General features: G+C 31.4%; 1 protein-coding gene across 1 annotated transcript in view; it reads left to right on the forward strand.

The window, feature by feature from the left end:
- Positions 1-22749, forward strand: part of EYS (EGF-like photoreceptor maintenance factor) — a 1642296-nt gene that overhangs the window by 500498 nt on the left and 1119049 nt on the right. Inside the window, 1 exon segment of the mRNA XM_020287130.2 lies at positions 12879-12992. Coding sequence (XP_020142719.2) covers positions 12879-12992 — 114 coding nt within the window.

A 22749-nucleotide genomic window follows, 5' to 3' on the forward strand; every position in this document is an offset into this window, starting at 1 on the left:
TGTGGTGTCTCACATCTATAATCCTAGCATTTTGGAAGGCCAAGGCAGGAGGATCACCTGAGGCCAGGAGTTTGAGGTTTCAGTGAGCTGTGATGACACCACTGTCATCACTAGCCCTGTCTCCTAAAAAAAAAAAAAAAAAAAAAAAAAGCATGAAGAAAAAAACATTTAAGGATGTTTCTTTTAAGCATAATTGAAATACAGACTTAGAAATAGTAGGAAAAGGTTATTAAAAATATCTAAAATTTAATTTAATATAAGGTAGATAATGTGTCAGTCTAGCTCCATCAATTCTTACAAATGTACCCAATCTGGTGGGAGATGTTGGTAACAGGGGAGACTATGTATGTAGGCAGGCAGGAGCTGTATGGGAAATCTCTGTACCTTCTGCTCATAATTGCTGTGAGCATAAAACTGCTCTAAAAAATAAACTCTATTTAAAAAATATTATGAGATGTAAAATGCTTGATTATTTAATTTGTCTATCTAGAAACTCAGAAACTGAAAAGATGTATGAATGCTATTTTATAGAATGTATTCAAATACTTACACTTAATAATTTATTTGTCAAACCAGTAGAGACTTTACTACAGCTCACTGAATCAAATTTAAATCTCATTTAAATTCAATCTACATTTCAGCAATAAAAGCTCTAAAATCATATACATGTACACCTTAAATGCAGCCTATTGTTGCCAAATCATATGGAACATAATCTGAAATTGAAAAGAGTCAATCACAAATTCTATTTCTGGCAATCTTTATGATATTCATTATATCACTTGGAATTTTAGTGTTTTGTTAATGATTTGTCCTAAAGAGGATTGAAAATGATTACCTGTCCTTTACAAGTATAATATCATTGCCATTTATGTGCATTCAGTCACTGTTCATTTTTAATTCACTTAAGAAATATTTCTTGAGAACCAATATGTGACAATAACTATTCTAAGTGCCATAAATACTAGAATAATGGATGTTTTTTCCTTTATACATATACTCTTTCAGGGAAAATAATATATATATAAACAACTGACTGCAGGGGAAGGTATAAACACTTCAGAAGTTTGAAATGACTATCTGTGTCTGCAAAGACTTGGCAGAGACGACCTGTGGTGATCTTTGATCAAAGCTTTAAAAGGAACCAGGCATTCCCAGGCAAAAATCACAGGCATTTAAAAAGCGGCAGTTGGTTAGAACAGAGGGTACACAGAAAAGGTGCAGGAGAAGAGAGAAAAGACCAGGCACATAGGCCAGGTGCAGGTCTTGATGTTCCCTTAGAATATGCTGTGAGCTTTCTGCATTATCCTCTAAGTCAGTACTTTTCCAGCTAGAGCCCTATACCTAGGGTATTAATGTAAGGCTTAGTGAAAATCACAAGAGTGATTGAAGCATCATCTTGGACTGTCAAGTTTCCATACAGGTTTATACGTATTGTGGTATGGAATGAAATTGATATTATCAAGAATAAAATAGGGTGTAAAATTCAAGATAAGCATGAATTTCAAAATTAAAGTGTCAAATTTGAAAAACAAAACCAAAAACAAATGAATGCTTTACTTGTAGGTATCTTATCAGACCATATTGGTGTGTGAGACCATACATTCTCGATCTTAATTAGTTGAAGATTGCTTTAATAAATGAGGTTGGGAAATAAAGATGAGGGATAGAAAGCAATTGAAGGCTGAAATTGTTAGGTATTTCATCAGATTTGTCTTTTAGAAATACAAGCTGGTGTCACGGTACATTCAGTTTGAGTAGGGGAAACTAGGATCAGAGAACTTAGAGACATGTTTAAGAACAGCAACCTAGGCCGGGCGCTGTGGCTCACGCCTGTAGTCCTAGCTCTCTGGGAGGCCGAGGCGGGCGGATTGCTCGAGTTCAGGAGTTTGAAACCAGCCTGAGCAAGAGTGATACCCTGCCTCTACTATAAATAGAAAGAAATTAATTGGCCAACTAAAAATATATACAAAAAATCAGCTGAGCATGGTGGCGCATGTCTGTAGTCCCAGCTACTTGGGAGGCTGAGGCAAGAAATTAATTGGCCAACTAAAAATATATACAAAAAATCAGCTGAGCATGGTGGCGCATGTCTGTAGTCCCAGCTACTTGGGAGGCTGAGGCAAGAAATTAATTGGCCAACTAAAAATATATACAAAAAATCAGCTGAGCATGGTGGCGCATGTCTGTAGTCCCAGCTACTTGGGAGGCTGAGGCAGGAGGATCGCTTGAGCCCAGGAGTTTGAGGTTGCTGTGAGCTAGGCTGACGCCACGGCACTCACTCTAGCCTGGGCAACAAATCGAGACTCTGTCTCAAAAAAAAAAAAAAAAAAAAGAACAGCAACCTAGAAGGGGATATAGTAATTGATTTCACTGAGTGCAGGAATGTGACCCATGTTTCTCAGACTTCTCCAGAAATTCAGAAGAGTATAATTTTAAGAATATATATAAACATTTCATTATTTCCTTTCAATCTTTGGGAACTCTAAGGCCATCGGGATCTTTATAAATTGTCTTATCAGTCACAAGACAGCCTTAAGGCTTCCCTCAGCTCAGAAGGTAACACCCATCTCTCCCAGTCCCTGTGGAGTATAGGAGACTAACTTTGATAGACACCTTGATCCAAGGTGTGAAACTGCCTCCTGTCTTGAAGATTGAAAAAGTTTACTTTTCTTTTGGATAAGCCCAAACAGCAAACACATGTGGCAGATGAGCGTCCTCATCCTAGTCCTTAAAAACACTTTCAACATTGCTACAGTGAAGCCAAGCTCATACTGAGTTCTGGCCTCTCTCCTCCCTTGCAATAGCTTTGAATAAAGTCTGTCATGATTGTTTAACTTTTTTCTGATAAAGTTTTCCCTTTGACAATAGGCTTCTAAATTCTCACAAAATTACATCATCTTTTATTGAACATTTGTGTAAACTCAATTATTTGTTAAAGCATGGGGTTTTTATTTACCCCAGGGAAACAAGCATACAAGCTCTCCTAGTATTTATTAATCTGTGTAATGTAAAACTATTTACAGTCAATATTTATCAAAAATTAAACTAAAAAAATTCATGGCAGGAATCTAACCCATTCCTCAGATATCCCATGATCCACTTCTAAATGTATAATTAAGGGGAAAAGATACTAAATTCCCATAGAATCACTTTTGAACTTTGGTTTGAATTTTGGTGTGCATAAAAACAGATTCTATTGAGGGAAACATTAATAAATGGCTATATAAAATTCATCTTGTATCATCTGCAAGGATGTCTTAGAAAAATTACCTACATCATCTCTATGAGGGCTCTCTAGTGACATTTCTTTCTGGCCATGGTGGCTTCTTTCTTTACTGCCTACTAGAAATATTAGGACCACATTATTGACCCAACTAAAGTGATGGGTCTTTTAAGGTATGGCATTTTTATCCATTTTCTTGAGTTCATTTTGCAAATCCACTATATATTTTTTTATTTGGTCTTTAGTTTCAACTTTGTGAATTGTGTTCTAATTCATCTGTTCTCAAATCTTTTTCAGGACAAGGCCTGGCTGGTACACACAGAGGGAAGGGTAGATAGCTGAATAGATTGCCAGTTGGTTTGGTGTGATTATAGGAAGTCTTCAGGACTGGTTTGCTTAGGAACTTCTGTCTCTGTTTAAGATGACCCTTGGTAAAACTCCTTTACTGAGATTTTGTGGGACCCAAGATCCTTAAAAGGAAGCATCATAATGGGCAGCATGGTCATTTTCTAACCAAAGGAATTATTCTATGTACACACATAACCAGAAATATATGGAGTGATTCAATGGAGTAAGAGATCCCAATAAAATGAAGTACAAAGAATAAGAAATCCAATAGCAGATTTCTTGGGTTTGAATTACATGTCTGGCACGTACCAAATTAGAGACATAACAAGTTATATAATAAAACCTCTGTTCATCTAAATTCTATATTTTTAAAATTGAAATAAGAATAGTACATGCCTTATAAGGTTGTGATGGAGATTATAAAAGTGAGTAGATGTAAAGATAGTAAGCACTGCGTAATCGTGACCTAGCTTGTTTGATCTAGAGATCCATAAAATATACTAAAATAGATAATTTTAGAGAATCTTACTTTAAGTCTGTCTCTGAAAATCCCTTGTATCAAAATTAAGAGCAAAAGAGATTCACAGAAACAATAAAATATTTTTCACAGTTAAAGGAAATGTCTTTTTTTCTTAAGATGGAAATCATGCCCTGACTCTGGCATCCAAGCTATTGTGTTCATAACTGAGATGAATAGAAATGCCACCTTCAGGCTCGCCAACAGTTAGGTGATATATATTTTTAAAAAATTTGTTAGAGATTGATAAGGATATTTCACAATTCATCAGATTTTAACTTTTTCCTAAGGGAGTTCATTTTTTTTCTACATTTATTTATTTCTCTCTAGTTAAATCAATATTTTTGCTGCTATATGATTCATTATTTTTATGGGAAGCAGCTCCTATAGAAAAATGTGTCTGGCCAGGAACAGTGGCTCATGCCTATAATACTAGTACTTTGGAAGGCCATGGCAGGAGAATTGCTTTAGGCCAGGAGTATGAGACCTGCCTGGGCAACATAGCTAGATCTCGTCTCTAAAAAAAAAATAAAAAAAATAGCTGGATGTCATGGCACATGCCTGGAGTCCCAGCTACTTGAAAGACTGAAGAATAAAGACCTCTTTAGCTCGGGGAGCTTGAGCTTACCGTGAGCTGTGATCAAGCCACTGCACTTCAGATTGAATGACAGGAGCAAGACCCTATCTCTAAAAAAAAAAAGAAAAAAAAAAAAAAGAAAAACACCTTATTCAAGTGTTCAACTATAAGTATTTACTATAAATTAGCCCAAAACATATAATGAGTTTTATAAAATTAAATATAAAATCTATTTTGTATAATTGAACAGTTTAAGGAAATATAAGAATCAAATATAGGTAAATATATTTTACAGAAAGCCTTATATATGGCATAATAGAAAATTGAGGTTTAAAATAGAGGTTTAAATGTAAATGTAACTTCTTTGTGTTTTTGATTATAAAATTGAGAACCATAAATCCTAGTTTATGTAATGATAGTCACAGAACTAGGCATTTTCATGGATTTCAAACTAACATTGTATACTTGTGCATTTGAAATCACTTATGTAGTGAGAGATGAAGCACTTCCAGAAGATATTATTGAAACTGTTGCAATATTTTAAACAGTTAAAAGAAATAAACTAAGTATTGAACATGGCAAATAAAAATCCAAAGAACTTCTAGTAAAAAGCAACAGATTCCCAGACCAGTTTTTCTTACCTTCAAATCTGTTGAAAGAGACATATGGTTTTAAATATTTCCTCATTTTATTTCTTCTGTAACTGCTTTGATTTGCTCATACATCTATCTGGAATTCTGAGATATGATTACAGATGTTATTTTTTGGCTCTCCATTGTGAAATATGAATCTTTTGCTCACTTATTACCCGATCTACTCCCCCTACTCAAAATCCTCTCAATAGTTTATATTATTAATTTTAATTCTTACGTTGACTACATTAACTTAAATAATACATTAAGCTTATATTTCTCAGTCAAATCCAAATAATCTACCTTGGCTTTTTATTAAAATTAAGAATATTAGTGACATTACTATTGTAACTACCTCACTCCCAATTAACCCTTTCCACCTGCCAAATTCTATCACCTATACTCTGTGTTCACTACATTACATTCAAATATATTTGAATTTTACTACATTACATTCAAATACATTAAATATAATTAAATAAATGTTCTGTGCTTTCTTTAAAAGTTGAGTTTAATACATGAGAAGAGTGCCCAATGAATAAAAAAATAAAAACAATAAATAAATAAATAAAAGTTGAGTTTAAGGGTTGAAAATCAGTCATGCACATTTACATTATTATGAATATATAAATATTCTTCACTGCAGAAATGAAGCTAGAATTATGTTATATTTTCAAAATTTCCAATTTTGCAACCCAAGTCCATTTAAAGGACAATATTTCTAGATTCAAGGCCAAATAGTTTCATTCATTTTATACTGAATAAATTGTTCATATCAAATTTGCTTTATATTTGGGCCAAGGCTTTGTTTGTACATTTTAAAAGTCTCTGCCCAACTTTCTCATTGGCTTCTTAATCATTAATAAATATTAATATTCTTAATTATTAATAAATTATTAATAATCTAACTTGTAATTAATCTTTGGTAATTATAAATAATTATTTCTTAATTTCTCTTTAAATTACAGATATACTACAGCTTCATGCCCACTTTATTTGTGGAATGGATCCACAAAACTTTCCTTGAAAAAACTATTTCTCTGGTTTTCATTGACTTCAATTTCTAATTTGAACAATGATGTATCTCAGGTGTTATCATGGGATATCTTGTCACTGCATCTCTAAATTAAATAAATAGTCTGATATAACATTTCTATTTTTCATTTATCTCCCTGATTTTTCTGGCATACATCTTAAAGTAATGTCTTGTAAATGTTTGAGAGGAAGTTATGTTTTTATTATTTTCATACTCAATGTGATTTTTTTCTCTCTAGAAACATTTAAATATGTTTTGTGTTCTTGATGTTCTATAATTTTATACTAATGCAACTAGGTTTAGATATTTTATTAAATCACATATTAGTTGTTAGATAACAGTATCTAACAACTCATGTTTCTTATAAGGTGTAGTAAGATTTTTATCAATTAGAATAAGTTTCTTTTACTCATTTCTCCTGCCTCTTTGTAATTCCTTTTAAAGATTGAGCACTGAATGAATTGATCTTATATGTGACTTCATTTTTCTCTCAAACTTTCCTTCATTATTGTTTTGTAATGCATTATCAGAGATTTTTCTACTCCATTTCTTGACTTATAATGGATTTTATTGCAACAATTATTCTGCTAATACTATATCCATTTTACCTTTTAGCTATTTCCTTTACATATCATCTTATTCTTGTTTTGTGGGTCCGATATTTCTCTGTAATTCCCTGAGGAAAATGATTATAATTTTTTTAAGCTTCTTTATTGCAGTGAATTTTCTTAACAATTTGAAGGAATACTTGTTCTGTTTCTAGGACTCCACCATAAAGATCACCCCATTTCCATTGCCTCTCAGCTTTGTTTTTGTTTCATCTGTTAACTTACTCATATCAACTTTCATCAAACTGAAATTTGTGAAACATACAGTCTGCTCCAGACACCCTCTCTCCATCAATCTCTTTTCTCCTGAAGATTCAGTCCTTTTTAAATTCCTTACTGACATTTTATAAGACTTTCCAAAAGGTAGAAAGATAAATGTTTAGGTTAAGTGTGTAATAGAGAGTCATTACTCAGAATGTGTAATTAAATTATTTTAAATGCTTTTAAAATAAGAAAATCAGATATTTCTATAATTATAAAGAAAATAGTAAACTACTATGCAATGAATATATAGAAAATTAATAAAAATAAAAGATTAATGTACATTTATACATATGTATATGAATTCAAAAATTGTAGTCAAAATATCTTGAGTTGTTATAAAATATATTTACCCAACTATATAAAATACATATTTATAAATATGTAAGAATTTAAATGTGAAATTTTTATTTGGATTTGGCATATGTAGAAAAAAAATTTTTTAGTTATTTTGGGATTGTATGGTTTTGTTGTCTTTAATACAATAGATAAACAGCTACTCTTTACAAAAAATAAACTGATTAAATTCGATATGCAATAATCATTATTTTATCTGAATGACATTTACTTTGTATAACATAAACATGTCCATAATATGATGGCTTTATTTCCTTTATTTTTCCTCATATAAGATTTATGCCCTGTAACCTTGCTAAAATACTCTTCATGTAAATTATAGATATGACTCCTGATAAAGACATGACAATGACAGACAAATTATAGTGAATACATTTGCATATGAATAAGTTTTCTCTGCAGATAAAATTTGCTGGTATATTCTTTAAATTGTCGGACATAGAACAAGTAATCTCAAATAAATCCTAAATTTTGCACCTGAAGAGAGTTCAATAAATGATTATAAAATATACTAATTATAATATCACTGAAAATAATAAAATTTTAAGTAGAGAAAGACTTATTTTTGTAAGATGTTGAATTTGAGGTAACAATATGATTAGGATTAAATTTAAAGTAGGTATTAGGACTTGAGTAAAAAGTCAGAACTTGTACCATGTATGTAGAGATCTTGTTTATAGAAGTTTAAAAAATCCTGAATGCAAAGGGAGGAAAAAATCAGATATATAATTAAAGCTTGGAGAAAACTAAGATGATAGATGGGCAATAAAGAGAAAAATAAGTTAATGAAGATAAAAATGGAGACCTAAAACACAGTTTAAATCCAGTTTTATGTTATGTAAAAAGGGTCAATGATTTAGCAAGAAAGTGAACTTTACAGGAACATTTTATGTTACAATGGGTGTCAGTAGGCCCTAGGTATCAGACGTAATTCCTATTCTGTTTTCAAGTTTCTTGATGCTCTCTTTTGACATTTTATATCTGCTATTGAGCCCAGTTAGTATACTTTTCATTTTACTTATTTGTATTTTCTAGTATAGAATTACCTTTAATTCTTCATTTTATTTTATTTTTTGGATTTATTATACCTCTATGGAAAACAATATGGAGATATCTCAAAGAACTAAAAGTAGAATGACCATTTGATCCACCAATCCCACTACTGGGTATTTACTCAAAAGGAAAAAAAAAAGTCATTCTGTAAAAAAAGACATCTGCACTCAAATGTTTATAGCACAATTCACAATTGCAAAGATGTGGAAACAACCCAAATGCCCATCAATACATGAATGGATTAATAAAATGTGGTATATGTATACCATGGAGTACTACTCAACCATAAAAAAATGGTGAACTATATCTTGTATTATCCTGGTGGAGCTGGAGCCCATTCTTCTAAGTGAAGTATCACAAGAACAGAAAAACAAGTACCACATGTACTCACATTAAATTGGTACTAATTGATCAACACTTATGTGCACAGATGGAAGTAACATTCACTGGGTTCAAAGCAGCTGAGAGGAGGGAGGAGGAGATGGGTAAATTCACACCTAAAGGGTGTGGTACACGTTGTCTGAGGCTTGGGCATACTTGTATCTCTGACTCGGGTGGTGCAAAGGCAATTTATGTGAACAAAGAGCTTGTACCCCATAATATTCTGGAAAAAAATGATTACAATATGTCAAAATGTATACTGAGCTAAAAAGCTGTTTATGTAGAAATATATAGTTTTCAATGCTTATATTAGAAAGAAAGAAATACCTATATTCAATAATCTAAGGTTGTACCTCAAGAAGCTTGAAAAATAAAAGCAATTCAAAAACAAAGTAAGTGAAAGAGGAAAATAACAAAGACCAGATTAGAAATCAGTAAAGTAGAAAACAGAAAATAACAGTTGGTTCTTTGAAAAGACCAGCAAACTTGATATAATTTTAGCTAGACTTACTACAAAACAGAGAGAGGACACACATCATCAAAAGCAGGAATGGAAGAGGAAACATCTTACAGCACTACAGAAATTTTAACATGTCATAAGGGAATATTATGATGATTTATGCCAAAAAATTAGACTGCGTAGAAGGAATATAAAAATTTCTAAAAGGACATAAGTTACAAAAACTTGAGAATAACAAATAATGAGAAATCAAATTATAATTAAATGATTACCCACAAAAAAGCAAGGGCTCGCATAGCTAAGCTAGTACATTTTATTAAATATTTAAAGAGAAAATAATGTCAACCATACACAGACTGTTTCCATAAAGGGAGAGAGATGGAACATTTTCCATTTAATTCTGTGAAACTACTATTACCTAGAAAGCAAAGACAGGCAAAAACATCACAATAAATAAATTAATTAATAAAATAAACCGATATTTCTAACTTCAAAGGGTGGTAGATATAACCCTCTCTCTCCCTTAAAGTAGAGGAAAATGGAATATAGGTCAACTTTAATGATTTATTAACATTAATAATATTCACCACAAATATTTGAAAACTCTTTTTAGTTTTTCCTGATTATATTCATCTATAAAATTGAAATGTAAATATTTAATAACAATGATAAAAATAAATTGTAACACATACCAGTAGAAATATACTGCTAGAAATATACTCAGGTTGATTTAATAAGAGATTGATTTATTAATAATTTACAGATTATTAAAACAATGTTACCTGTAGAAGTCTCTAGAATCAGATTTGGAAAACTGATATAAACAAGGGAGGTGAGGGAGCAGATGAGGACATACTAGATATTATGTCACAGGAATAGTCGAGTAAGGATACCCCTGACAATAGATAACACCATGGCAGTTCGGTCATGGAGACCCTCAGAAATTGGTATGGTTGCCCTAATACTGCCACCTGCAGGAAAAAATTAATTCTATCTACCAGCTTACTTTCAAATTCCACAGCTGGTCTATCAGGTAAACCAACTTTTGACTGCATACCCTCAGTTAAGAGTTCCTGAGACTAGGAAAGAAAATAACTTGTATTTTTAACTTCTATATTGAAAGGTGGTCTTTAACATTCATCAAAGACTCATTAAGTAGATAATTCTCCATATATAAAAGGTAGTTTAGATGATGAATTTTGCAAGGAAGCAAAAGACAAATTCCACTACATGTTCTTTCCGTAAGCAATTGCTAAAAACATATCACTGTTTTTTTCTTAAGTAATGTCTAAAATAATTTGTGAATATGAGAATTAATTTAGTTTATATTAATTTAATGAAACAGAAATGAGAGGTTTTTTTTAATGAATTCTGGATAATGCCCAATGTGTATAACACAGTTTTTGAAGGAAGAGGCATCAAAAAAGGTCAATTTTGTTAACACTGTAAAGTCATGTATAAACATGTTTTTTTTAATTTTTAAAAAATAGACATTATTTTTAGAGCGATTTTGGGTTTACAGGAAAACTGAGTAGAAAATACAAAGAGTTCCCATATATCACCTCTCCTCACCACCTCCAAAGTTTCCCCTATTATTAACATCTTGCATTAGTGGGGTATACATTATATTTGATGAGCCAATATTGATACAACATGTTTTAATTTTAAGGAAACAATGAAAATTTTGAACTCCCCTTGGTTCTCCAAGATAAGAGTAGAGCCACTATTGTCACATCAAAACGAAAATAAAAGCAAAAAGAATAAACATCTGCTTCATAGCATTAGGCAATATGTTGATTTTTTGCAGGTAATTGACAATTTCATATTCTGAAAATAATATTAGACTTAGTTGTATGCTGCATCAGTGACACATTTATAATGAAGTGAATTGTTTGCTTTATCTAAGTAATAACTGTGACATTGAGGTAGATGAATGTCTAAGTTATCTCTGTACAAATGGTAGCACTTGTGTTGCTCTTCACAGCACCTATAGCTGCCTGTCAGAGTGGATTTCAAGGCATGCATGCATGCTGACCAAGACTATGACCACTGAAGGTTAACTGAGATGAAAGCAACTCTTTATTTTTAGAAGATACAATTAATCTCATGGATGTGCACATTAATTTTTTCCAGGAGAATATCTGAATATGTAAATTGTGCTTAGATTATTTTACTATATATTTACATTGTCACAGAAATAGATATATTTAGTGTACAATGCATGTCTTTGCTTTTGTAAATGAACCGGGGTTTATGATTGTACCATTTGTTTCTCACAAAGTTGAGCCATAAGAAAAATGACTCAATAAATATATTTAAGTTTTAGAAAGTATTCATTCACTCACATAATTATTTTTAATTTTCACTTTGTTCTTTATCTTAACTTGATGTTCTAATGTCAGATTTTCATGGAATAGTTTATAATCCATTTTGTTGATGATAATAGTAATGTTTTCTATTTAGTTAACTATGCTCATTCTTGTTTAGATTAATATTATGCATTTTTTCTTCTGCCCAGATTCATGCCACTGTTTTAGATAATTTAAGAATAAAAGGAATATTTCCATTCACATAATTTGTGAATAATTTGCATTATGCCAATGTCAATTTTTCTATACTTGTTATAAACTGGTAAGAAAATTAGCTGTCATAAGTCATAAGAATCAATTCAGTGTCAGTTTAGGCAATATTTTGCAACTCTTAGGAAATTAACAAATGATCTAAGTGGTATGATACGAAAAGTCAGCTTTAGCAACACAAGTTGTAGGTCAAACATCAAAATCTGAATTGTAGAGCTAGTTAAAAAGAAAATGGTAAAACTATATAGTTAATAGACTTTTCTATTTTCTTTTCTGTCCATATAGGCTTACTTTGTGATATTAATAGAAAAACACGTGATTCATCACCCTGGCTCCATAACACTATATCCTCAGAGCTCATGGGTAGATTCAAATGTGTCTGTCTCCCTGGTTTTATTGGTAAACAGCATTTAACAACTGTGCCTTGTAAAGAACATTCAGCCCTTGGGGACATACATCAGGATGTTATTGATTCACCAGTATTTTCTTTTTGTTCCTTTTATATTTCCCTTAGCCTAACATTTGATTTGCATCTCAATAACCTGAAACATCTACACCATTTCTACACTCTCAAGCAGAAGATAAATTAGTTCACATCTAAGCAGACTTAGAATGCCTACAAACTCAGAGGAGATTAGTCTGCACTTAGTAACACTAAAGTTATTGCAGTTTGTAGGTGAAATAAATGGGTTCTGACACAAGTATATGTGGCATTCTTATCTGATGAATTTAGTTTGAGATATCATCCTAAGTAGAGTAAAAGGCTTTGGCAAATTTAAGAATTGTAACCTGGCACTCGCTTACCTTATTAAAACTTAACATATTTTTTATTATTTTTCAAAGGCACAAGATGTGAACCAGATACAGATGAGTGTGCTTCACATCCTTGCAAGAATGGAGCCACTTGCATTGACCAACCTGGTAATTACTTCTGCCAATGCGCGCCTCCATTTAAAGGTAACGGACATCCGCGGGAGAAAGAAGAGCAAAATAATTAACTTTAAAAAGCATTTCTGTCTCTTATTGAACTTATTTCAGTCTTCCAACAACATTATTAGTCCCTCATTTTCTTAAAGTCAGCTTCTAAAGTGACCGACCAATTATCCCTTAGGCAGAGACCAGAGTGAAATGAGCTTTGTTTATATATCCACTAAAACAGTTGAGTTTCTTATTTTTCTATTAGAAAGGTCACCAGTGAAACCAAATGATACAATGAAAAGTAAGTAAGGAATATATTACCAACTTATATCATATTTGAAATATTTTTTCCATATTATTTAATTTCTCATGAAATTGTCAAGGTTTTTCTCTTTTTTCTTTCTAGTAATTTATTTAATTTTTAATGTAGCTATATTTAGCTCAACATGTCATAAGCCATTAACAGGTTCTTTTTATTTGATCTCAACTTTGACAATAATTCTTTAGATTCAGTTAAGGAATTGTATTTCTTTTCCCAAAAACTATTAATAAAAAAACCCCTGCTTTGCTTGGATTCATATATAAGTACATATGAATTATTGTGCAAGCAAGCTGGTATACAGAAAGTGATTGGATGCTTCCAGGAACTTTGGTATCTTTTTCTAAGCTATAAAATTTGAAAACTGTTCAACCAAATATAATTGATTTAGATATTTTTAAAGTTTGTGCCTATTTACTTTAGAAAGTATCTTCTTATAATTACTTATCAAACATATAAGATTGCATGCTCCACTTTAAGTATTTGATAGCCATTTGAACTTATTAAGGCATAGTTTCTTATCTGTTAAAGAAGATAAGAATATACCTACCTCATTGAATTAAGCGTAGATCAAATGAGAAATGTTATATAAATTGTACATTTTCTGCTCAAAATTAATAATTATCAAGTGTTTAATTATAATTTCAAATAATTTTCTAACATATATGTACTATTTATATAACAGACAATGTTTTATCATGTTTGGGTAGACAGAATGTCAATACATATTTATATAATTATGCATCTTTAAAGATACATAAAGAATGGTCTAAATAATCCCCAAAAATAAAATATTAGACTTAATTTTAACAATAACAAAGTTTTTCCAGTGCCTAGATCTTTCTCTCTCATACTAGTCTTCAATCAGAAAAATCAGGGTTCCTTAGAGATCTCGTGGGTTCTAGGACTAGGGCAGAGAATGTATCATGAAGATTCTTGTAACACCAGAAAGTAAGAAAATACTCAAGAAAACAAACATGAGAGGGAGGCAACTGAAGAAGCTTCCAATGACCAAAGTTAGAACAATTTGAGCAACCAAATAAAGTTTTGATTATTACCCAAAATATAAAATAAATATCTATGAGTCTATTCTGATAAAAATTCTGCACATCATCTATACTGAATAATTCCAAATAATTTTTGGAAATACTTAGCTCTTAAGGAGGTGGAACATAACTCCCCATCCGTTAAATTTGGGCAGCACATAGTTACTGTCTTCCAGTGAGTATCGCATGAAAATGAGGGGCATGGAGGGTAGAGTAACTTTACAGTGGAGAAATATGACTGTGATAATTACTACTTCAGCCACATGATTGAGGTTAACATTGACAGTAATAAGTCATGTACAGTAACAAAAACATTTCATTGTTTTTCTTTTTATTTGAGACAGAGTCTCACTTTGTTGCCATGGCATCAGCTTAGCTCATAGCAACCTCAAATTCCTGGGTTCAAGAGATCCTCCTGCCTCAGCCACCCGAGTAGCTGGGACTACAGGCATGTGCCACCATGCCCAGCTAATTTTTTCTATATACTTTTAGTTGGCCAATTAATTTCTTTTCTATTTTTTTTAGTAGTAGAGACGAGGTCTTACTCAGGCTGGTTTCGAACTCCTGACCTTGAACGATCTACCTGCCTCAGCCTCCCAGAGTGCTAGGATTACAGGTGTGAGCCACCATGCCCGGCAAACAAAAACTTTTTATGTAAAGGAATGAGAAATGCACTTTATTTCTGTGGCTTCCTCCTAAAAATGCATTATCCCAGTCAAATTACCAGAAAAACCATGAGACAAATCCCAATTGAGAGACATTTTTAAAAATACTTGATGAGAATTCCTCAAAATGGTCCAGGTCATCAAAAACAAAGTCTGGGAAACTTTCAAAGCCAAGAGAAACCTAAGGAAACATGTGTTATACTGGTTAGGATCTTGGAACAGAAAAATGACATTAGCTTAAAACTAATAAATAATGTAGAGACTTTGGTTAATAATAAAACATATTAATATTGGTTCTTTAGTTGTGACAAAGGTACCATACTAACATAAGATGTTAACGTACGGGAAATTGATTTTAGAGCATATAGGATCTCTCTATACTATCTTTGCAACTATTCTAAAACTATTCCAAAATAAAAGTTTAATTAAAAATAAATGATTGCAAATAAATGATTTCTGATTCAATTAATTTACATTAAAAGGAAACAGAATGTGTAAAACATGAGTAGTAGTGTTAGGTAATCATACATTTTTTAACCTTTTACACTAAATATTTAACCCTATTAATTATTATGAAGAGAAGAATTCTTTAGTTAGTAGCAATTATTTAGATTTGTATAGCGCATTAAAATGTTGAATAGAGTTTCACATAAATAAAACAAAACAAACCAAAAAGCAAAGTTAGGGTATTATAAAATATATGTGCCTAATAATATATATTTTCTGGTAATTGTGTTAAGTAAGGAAATTTATACTATGCTTTATAAAAACACATTCCTGACAATTTCTCATTCAGTTTATATTTTTATACATCTTTCAGCTACAACAGAACCTAGCTATCAGTTCATCTTTTTCTTTTGCTCCTGGACACAAGCTTAATTATCTTGCATATAGATAATACTATATAAGTGAATCCTGATCAATAGAAAATGAATAGAAGTTTTTAGGTTTCAGTATGGTCCATAAAAATATCTCAGATGATGTTCTACTCCCTCTTTTCTTCTCCATTCTTGTTAGAAGAGAGATACCTACAAATCTAGAGAAAAGCCAGAAGATGGAACATTGGTTCCTTAATCTTCTTTAAAAAGATATGTGGGGACCAGGAACACACCCACTGTACTAAGTAAGGAAAAAAACAAATAAATAAAAACTTTTTTACGGTGTTAAACACTGAGATTAAGGTGGTTTTCTCTTTAGAGTAACTAGCATTATTTACCTTAAGAATTTCCCTTTTATGCTAATAGGAAATACTTCATTGACTATCTTATTAGAATTGATTTTTAATATGCCAGGAATACAGATATTTTTTTAAAAAGTGTATGTACAATCCAGTCATGGATTCAGTTTCCATGTAAAAAGTAGCCAATAATTTCCTTTATTAAAATTTAGTAATTTTTTGTTTTTGATTAAACTTGTTCTAAACCTGTTAGCAATTTCACAATCTTTTTCCAAAAATAAAAGGAATATGCATAAAAAATACAATTTCAGCAAAAACATTAAAATTATAAAATTAAACTAATGGATATTAGTTTAGATTTGGATTCAGTTTGGATTTGGATTCAGTAATTTGATAAAGTTCTTGTTTGGAATTGAGTAGAAACGAGTTGTTAGCAAACTGTGTTCCAAGAGAGAAAATAAAGGTTCTTCTCTGTTTTATACTTCTCACAACCACTACATTCATTCATTTATGTATTATGGATGGTTGTTTCCACCATAACTACAGAATATATATTCTGTTTGCTTGCAAACCCTGATGATTGACTATCTGGCCCTCCATAGAAAACATTTGCTGATCTCTGGTGTAGAAAATGCTCAAACAAGGACCTTTATTTAAGCTAGTTGTGGCTTTCTGTTGATATATTTTTTACCTAGTAGGTCTTTATTGGTACTAACACATATTTTCATAAAGTAATGTATATCATCTTCATTTTTATAAGAAATAGATGGATCTACCCCATTGTACTAGATTAAAGTCATAATTTATACCAGAGTAAAATTTATACCAGAAAAATAATACATAAATTTATAAATGTATGCATTTATGAATTGATTTTTCAAAATCTAAAGAATATGTACAGTAACTGTTTACTAAATATGTGAATTTGGAATATATGGTGCTTTGAGTGTTTTTTAAGAATTTAGTTTAAGTATTTTGCCATTTGTAGAGGTTATGTTTTATTGCTAGTTATAACTTATTAAAACACATATTAGAGAAAGGAACTTATCCAAAGAGTGGATTATGATTATATAGTTGATTTATAAAGAAAATAGAAAATAATTAGAAAAATTTTTGTGTAATTACTTCTGTAGAGCTGAATAATGCAGTGTTTTTACGCGTGTTAGTTTCTAGTACTATAATTACAATCCTCCACAAATAGCATAGCTTTCACACACAATGTTATTAATGCTATACATCTTTTTTGAAATCTGTAGGATATTTTTGCTTGTTTTAGAAAAAGAACAAATAATACAGAAAATAATTCCTTTAATATAATCCTTTCTCCGTAAAGTGTTCATCCACTGCAGTTAACAAGTGGTTAGTTTTGATTTAATCTGGGCTCCCTTCCAAATTCTAAACTTACAAACTTAACCTTGCAAATAAACTTAAAATATGCATTTTTTTCAGAAGGCAGCAGGTTATTACTTTGTTTTCTGTTTACTATAAACTGAATTTTTCTTCAGAAATGAACATAAACTTTTAATGTGTACAAATAGGTTTTCAACTTTCCCTGCTATAGTTAATTACTGTGATTTACCTAAAGAAAATCTCATGCTTTTTGTATAAGAAAGGAAGATATGGACTGCATGTATATCCTCCATGTTTGGATACAAAATTTTCTCTTTTTGGTTAAAATAAGATATAGAGAAGTCATTCCCAGTGAACACTGTTGTCAGGAACCAATTTTCATGGTCAATCTTTGCTTTCTGAGGTACCCTTTATTAAAATCCTCTATTCCCAATGGTTCCAAAAATGAATTGTGGTAAAAATTGATATTGCTATGTAAAATGTACTAAATAGGAATTTTTATGTTTTCATGTGTGGAATAAATTAAAATAAACAATACCTCAAAGTATAAAAATTCTTTTTACATATGAAATGAAAAGAAGAATATTACTAGCACATATGCACATGCACACACACAAAAACACAAACACACCTGGGATTAAGCATACTTACTCATCTTTTCCCTCTAAATCATTGGAATTGTGTACATGGATATGTTTTACAAATGTTCATTATTACTATTTCCTTAAAAATATGATCAATGCTATCCAGTAATGCAGTCCTTAACCAATTGTTGATATTAAACTCTAAAATTAATGTCCATCAAATACAATGGAAGTAGAGTAGAAGATGACCACCTGTAATTCAAATTATCCTGACAGAACTGAGCCAGTGAATTGAGCCCTTCTTACCAGTGAAGAACTTCAAGAGGCAAAGTCTATTTCAGAAGTTGGACAGTTTTCTTTTTTTCTCTTTTTTCTATATGTCATACAGAAAATAGACACTGGTCTGCCCCAGAGCACAGAGACCTTCTTATAAAACAAGAACTTGAAAGAAGTAGCACTTCATATTAAGACACTTCTTTAAATAGGGTTCCAAAGCACACTTTACAAGGCCTGTACCAAATAGGAAATTGTCAACATCCTTGCTGCAGAAGTTGGACAGTTTTCTTAGTGGGTGGAGAAAACCACAGCGCTCAAACTGCCTATTACATCAGCGATACTTCGATCTATATAAAGTTAATGCTAGCCTCTACAGAAATGTGTGATTCAACTTTCTAATTCCATGAATTCATCCTTTTTAGATTTCACATAAAAGTGAGATCATGTGGTATGTGTCTTTTTGTGCCTGGCTTAATATGTCTTCCAGGTTCATCCAAGGGAAGATGTTGGTCAAAGTGTGCAAAATGTCAGTTAGGAGAAATAAAGGCAAAATCCATTTTACAACACGGTGATTATAGTTAAAAACTATGTATTGTATACTTGAAAGAGAATGGATTTTAAGTGTTCTCACCATTAAAAAAATAAATAAATATGTGAGGTAATGCATATATTAACTTGATATAGCCATTTCACAATGTGTATATATATCAAAACATCCTGTTATACAATATAAATATAGTTTATATTTATATTTTGTCAATTAAAATAAAGAATACATAAATTCAAAAAAAAATTTTTTTTTGAGACAGAGTCTCGCTTTGTTGCCCAGGCTAGAGTGAGTGCTGTGGTGTCAGCCTAGCTCACAGCAACCTCAAACTCCTGGGCTCAAGCAATCCTGCTGCCTTAGCCTCCAGAGTAGCTGGGACTACAGGCATGTGCCATCATGCCAGGCTAATTTTTTCTATATATATTAGTTGGCCAATTAATTTCTTTCTATTTATTTATTTTTAATTTCTTTCTATTATAGTAGAGACAGGGTATCGCCGTTGCTCAGGCTGGTTTCTAACCCCTGACCTCGAGCAATCCGCCCACTTCGGCCTCCCAGAGTGCTAGGATTACAGGCGTGGGCCACCGCAACCGGCCTTAAATTCAAATTTTTAAGGGTACATTTACTGGTAACTAAAGTTTTGATGACTTTATAATTCATAAAATAAAACATTTGCATATTGAATTTCATCGAATGAAAGAGTCCTGGGAGAAAATAATGTTCCACATATTATTGTTGAGGCAATGGTCTTTGTATTTCTATCATGCATTGGTGCTAAGAAATAAGTTGTTACACTTTTTTTCTAAAATATAAAAGTTTTCAGTACTTAATACAAAAAAAGATAGGGCTTTGATGTAAATTATTGTTTGATTCTCAAGAATAAGTACTTAAATTAATAAGAATGTCATTTTGATAAAGCCACATACAGACAAGTAAAATGAAAATATTGTTTGAGCAAATGTCTTATCTGCCAGAGCTTTAATGACAAGTGTCTATAAATGTGTAGCAATTAAGATAAAAAAGCTGAAATGGTAATTAGCCATTAAACATGTTTGCAAAAGAAAGTAAACAAATAAGAAAGAAAACTCAGTAAAATAAAAACGTTTAAGTGTGTTGAAAGCCAGAATAATAATGCTGTTTTTCTGGATAGGACACTCTGTTGTAGGACCTTGTAATTAGAAAGCAATTTTAAGTATATATTTTTAAATGCTTGTGAAGTGAAAAAGACTAGAATACAGATAATGTAGCAATTAGTTTTTCAGGCGTTCACAGGCCATGTCTCAGTCATTCTTGTATTGAGCTACAATGGGAAGCTACAGATGCTGTAATTAAATGCTCCAGTCTAGTCAATCTATAGTTATGTTTATGCTAAACATCCTTGGAGTATAAAATATTTTGGCTGGACTATACAGGCAACTATCTCTAATGTTTTGAAAATGTCTTAAAGTCAATTACAGATCAATTTAGTATATTAACAAAAAGTCAATTTGATTTAATTCATTTAATGAAAAGGACAACGTGAGTATTATTTTGTAGGAGTGGTCAAATAAATTGGATGAGCTATAAACTACTGAGTTCACAGTGAGATATAAAGTCAATAGAAAAACCTATTCATTAAATAGTTGATATTGATGATTTTGTCTCCCATTTGTTCTGTGTAGCAATTAAAATGATGAACATGGAGTAAATACTGGTTTTACTAGCAGTATTGTGCTCACCTTCCTGGTCATTCAGTTTAGTTCAATATTAGAACTTACATGCTAAGGCCATTTAGACAGTATGCATAAAGAAAACCTGAGTGGGGGATAAGAATATTTCTTTCTACCATTTATAAACAGAATTAATTCTTTCTGCTGCTTTTATTCATTTCTAAAGTTTTTTTTAATTTTAGAATTCAGAGCTATTTAATATCTTGATCAAACATTTATTTAATTCTATTGTTTAAATTGTATTTCTTGTTAATGGATCAGACCTATTTATCAGTTTGACATCCCTTCCCTTTTTTCTTTATAACCTATTGACTACTCCATTTGTGTGGGTAATTATATTTGACTATATTTTCTGTAAAAATAGCATACCAGGTTAAAAAATTGTCATTGACCATAATAAATATGAACATATTATATTGAACATGTTATATAGTTTAATCAACAAACCATTGTGCAGCCAGTCCCGTCTGAGTAACCCAAATGTGCACAGAATGACAGGTCTGGCAGATTTAGAGAAATGCTTAACTTCACCCTACATTTTATATGAATCACATTTGATTTGCATTACCAACAGGAAATAATACACACTTGGCACACATACAATGAGAGAAAATTATAATTAAGTTGAAAATCACAGAGAAGAATTGGTTTGCCATGAATTCATAATAATCTGAATGCTTTGCAAAATTAGAAAGGAATAACATGCTATTGTTTTCTAAATTCTTACCTTTCTTAATTTTCAGGACACTACTTACCCTTAAATTTTGGTATTATTCAGTATCCTGTCCTCAACTTTTTCAACTTTACACTATATATGCTTTTCAGGCTGATCAAATCTATTCAAATGTGTCAACTACCTATTTCCCAGCATGTGGAAAATGGTCTTTTCCCTTCAAATTGAAAGAAGTATAAGTTGATGATTTCTAAATTGTCATGCATATCTTAGTACTATGAATGTTCCAGGAATAAATTTAAAGTAAAATAAAATAGGAAGCAGAGGCAAAAGAAATCATGGGAACTCAAAAAGCTTGAAGATTTTCAATTTAGCTAAAAATTACTCTGAGAGCATGAGGCTGGAGTGTTAAGCAGAGTCTAAACTAGAAATACCACCGAAGAAATACTAGGAGCAGTGGAAAGTCATTAATCCAGGAAAAATGTAATCAAATGTACATTTTGAGAGATCACTTGAAACATTAGAGTTTGATTTTTTTTTCTTTTTTCCTTTTTTGAAAAAATACATTTTATTGTGTATATTTGAGATATACAACATGGTGTTATGGGATACATATAGATAGCAAAATGATTACTAGAGCCAAGCAGATTAACACAACTATCATCTCACTCAGCTACTGTTCTTGTTGTGACACGAGCAGCTAAAATCCTATGGCATATTTGAAATAGAGAAAAAGTTAAGTGCTTACGGTAATCATGCTGTGGTCTAGAGTAGATATATGGAAATATGACTTGAGGTAATTTGGTGAATTCAAAAGATATTTAGGTAACAGATGAATAGGCTAGGATTTTGTGATCTGTAAAGTGAGGAAAAGAAAAATCATGTCCAATTCCTAAAATGAATAAATGGATTATTGCCACAGGGCCACAAAAGTAGAAGAAACATATTTAATGAAGAGGGAGATCAGCAGAGCTTCAGGCACACTGAATTTGTCAGATTGTAAATTATTAAAGTCAAAGTTTCCTTTAAGTAATCCTAATATGTACATCTGAAGCATAGGAAAGTGTTCTGGAAGGAATACAGTTTTATAAAGCATCAGTGAAAAAAATATATATATATGTATATATATATATATATATATATATATATATATATATGGAGAGAGAGAGAGAGAGAGAGTGAGTGAATGTGCAAGTTCTTTCCTTAGATAGGTACTTGGAAAACACTAACATATAAGGGATAGATAGAGAAAGGAACACACAATGAGAAGCAAAAGGAAAAGGCAAGAGAAGAGAGAGTTCCAATTAGGAAGAAATGGTTAGAAAGTGTTAAATACTGTGTTGGATTTGAGGTGAAAAATGGTCCAGAAAAGAATATTAAATATGTTTTGGTGACCTTCACCAGAAGAGTTTCCATGGAGTTGTTGATGGTGGTATAGGTTGGAAGGACA

This window comes from Microcebus murinus, chromosome 5 (genome assembly GCF_040939455.1).
Source record: "Microcebus murinus isolate Inina chromosome 5, M.murinus_Inina_mat1.0, whole genome shotgun sequence".
Classification (NCBI taxonomy): Eukaryota; Metazoa; Chordata; class Mammalia; order Primates; family Cheirogaleidae; genus Microcebus; species Microcebus murinus.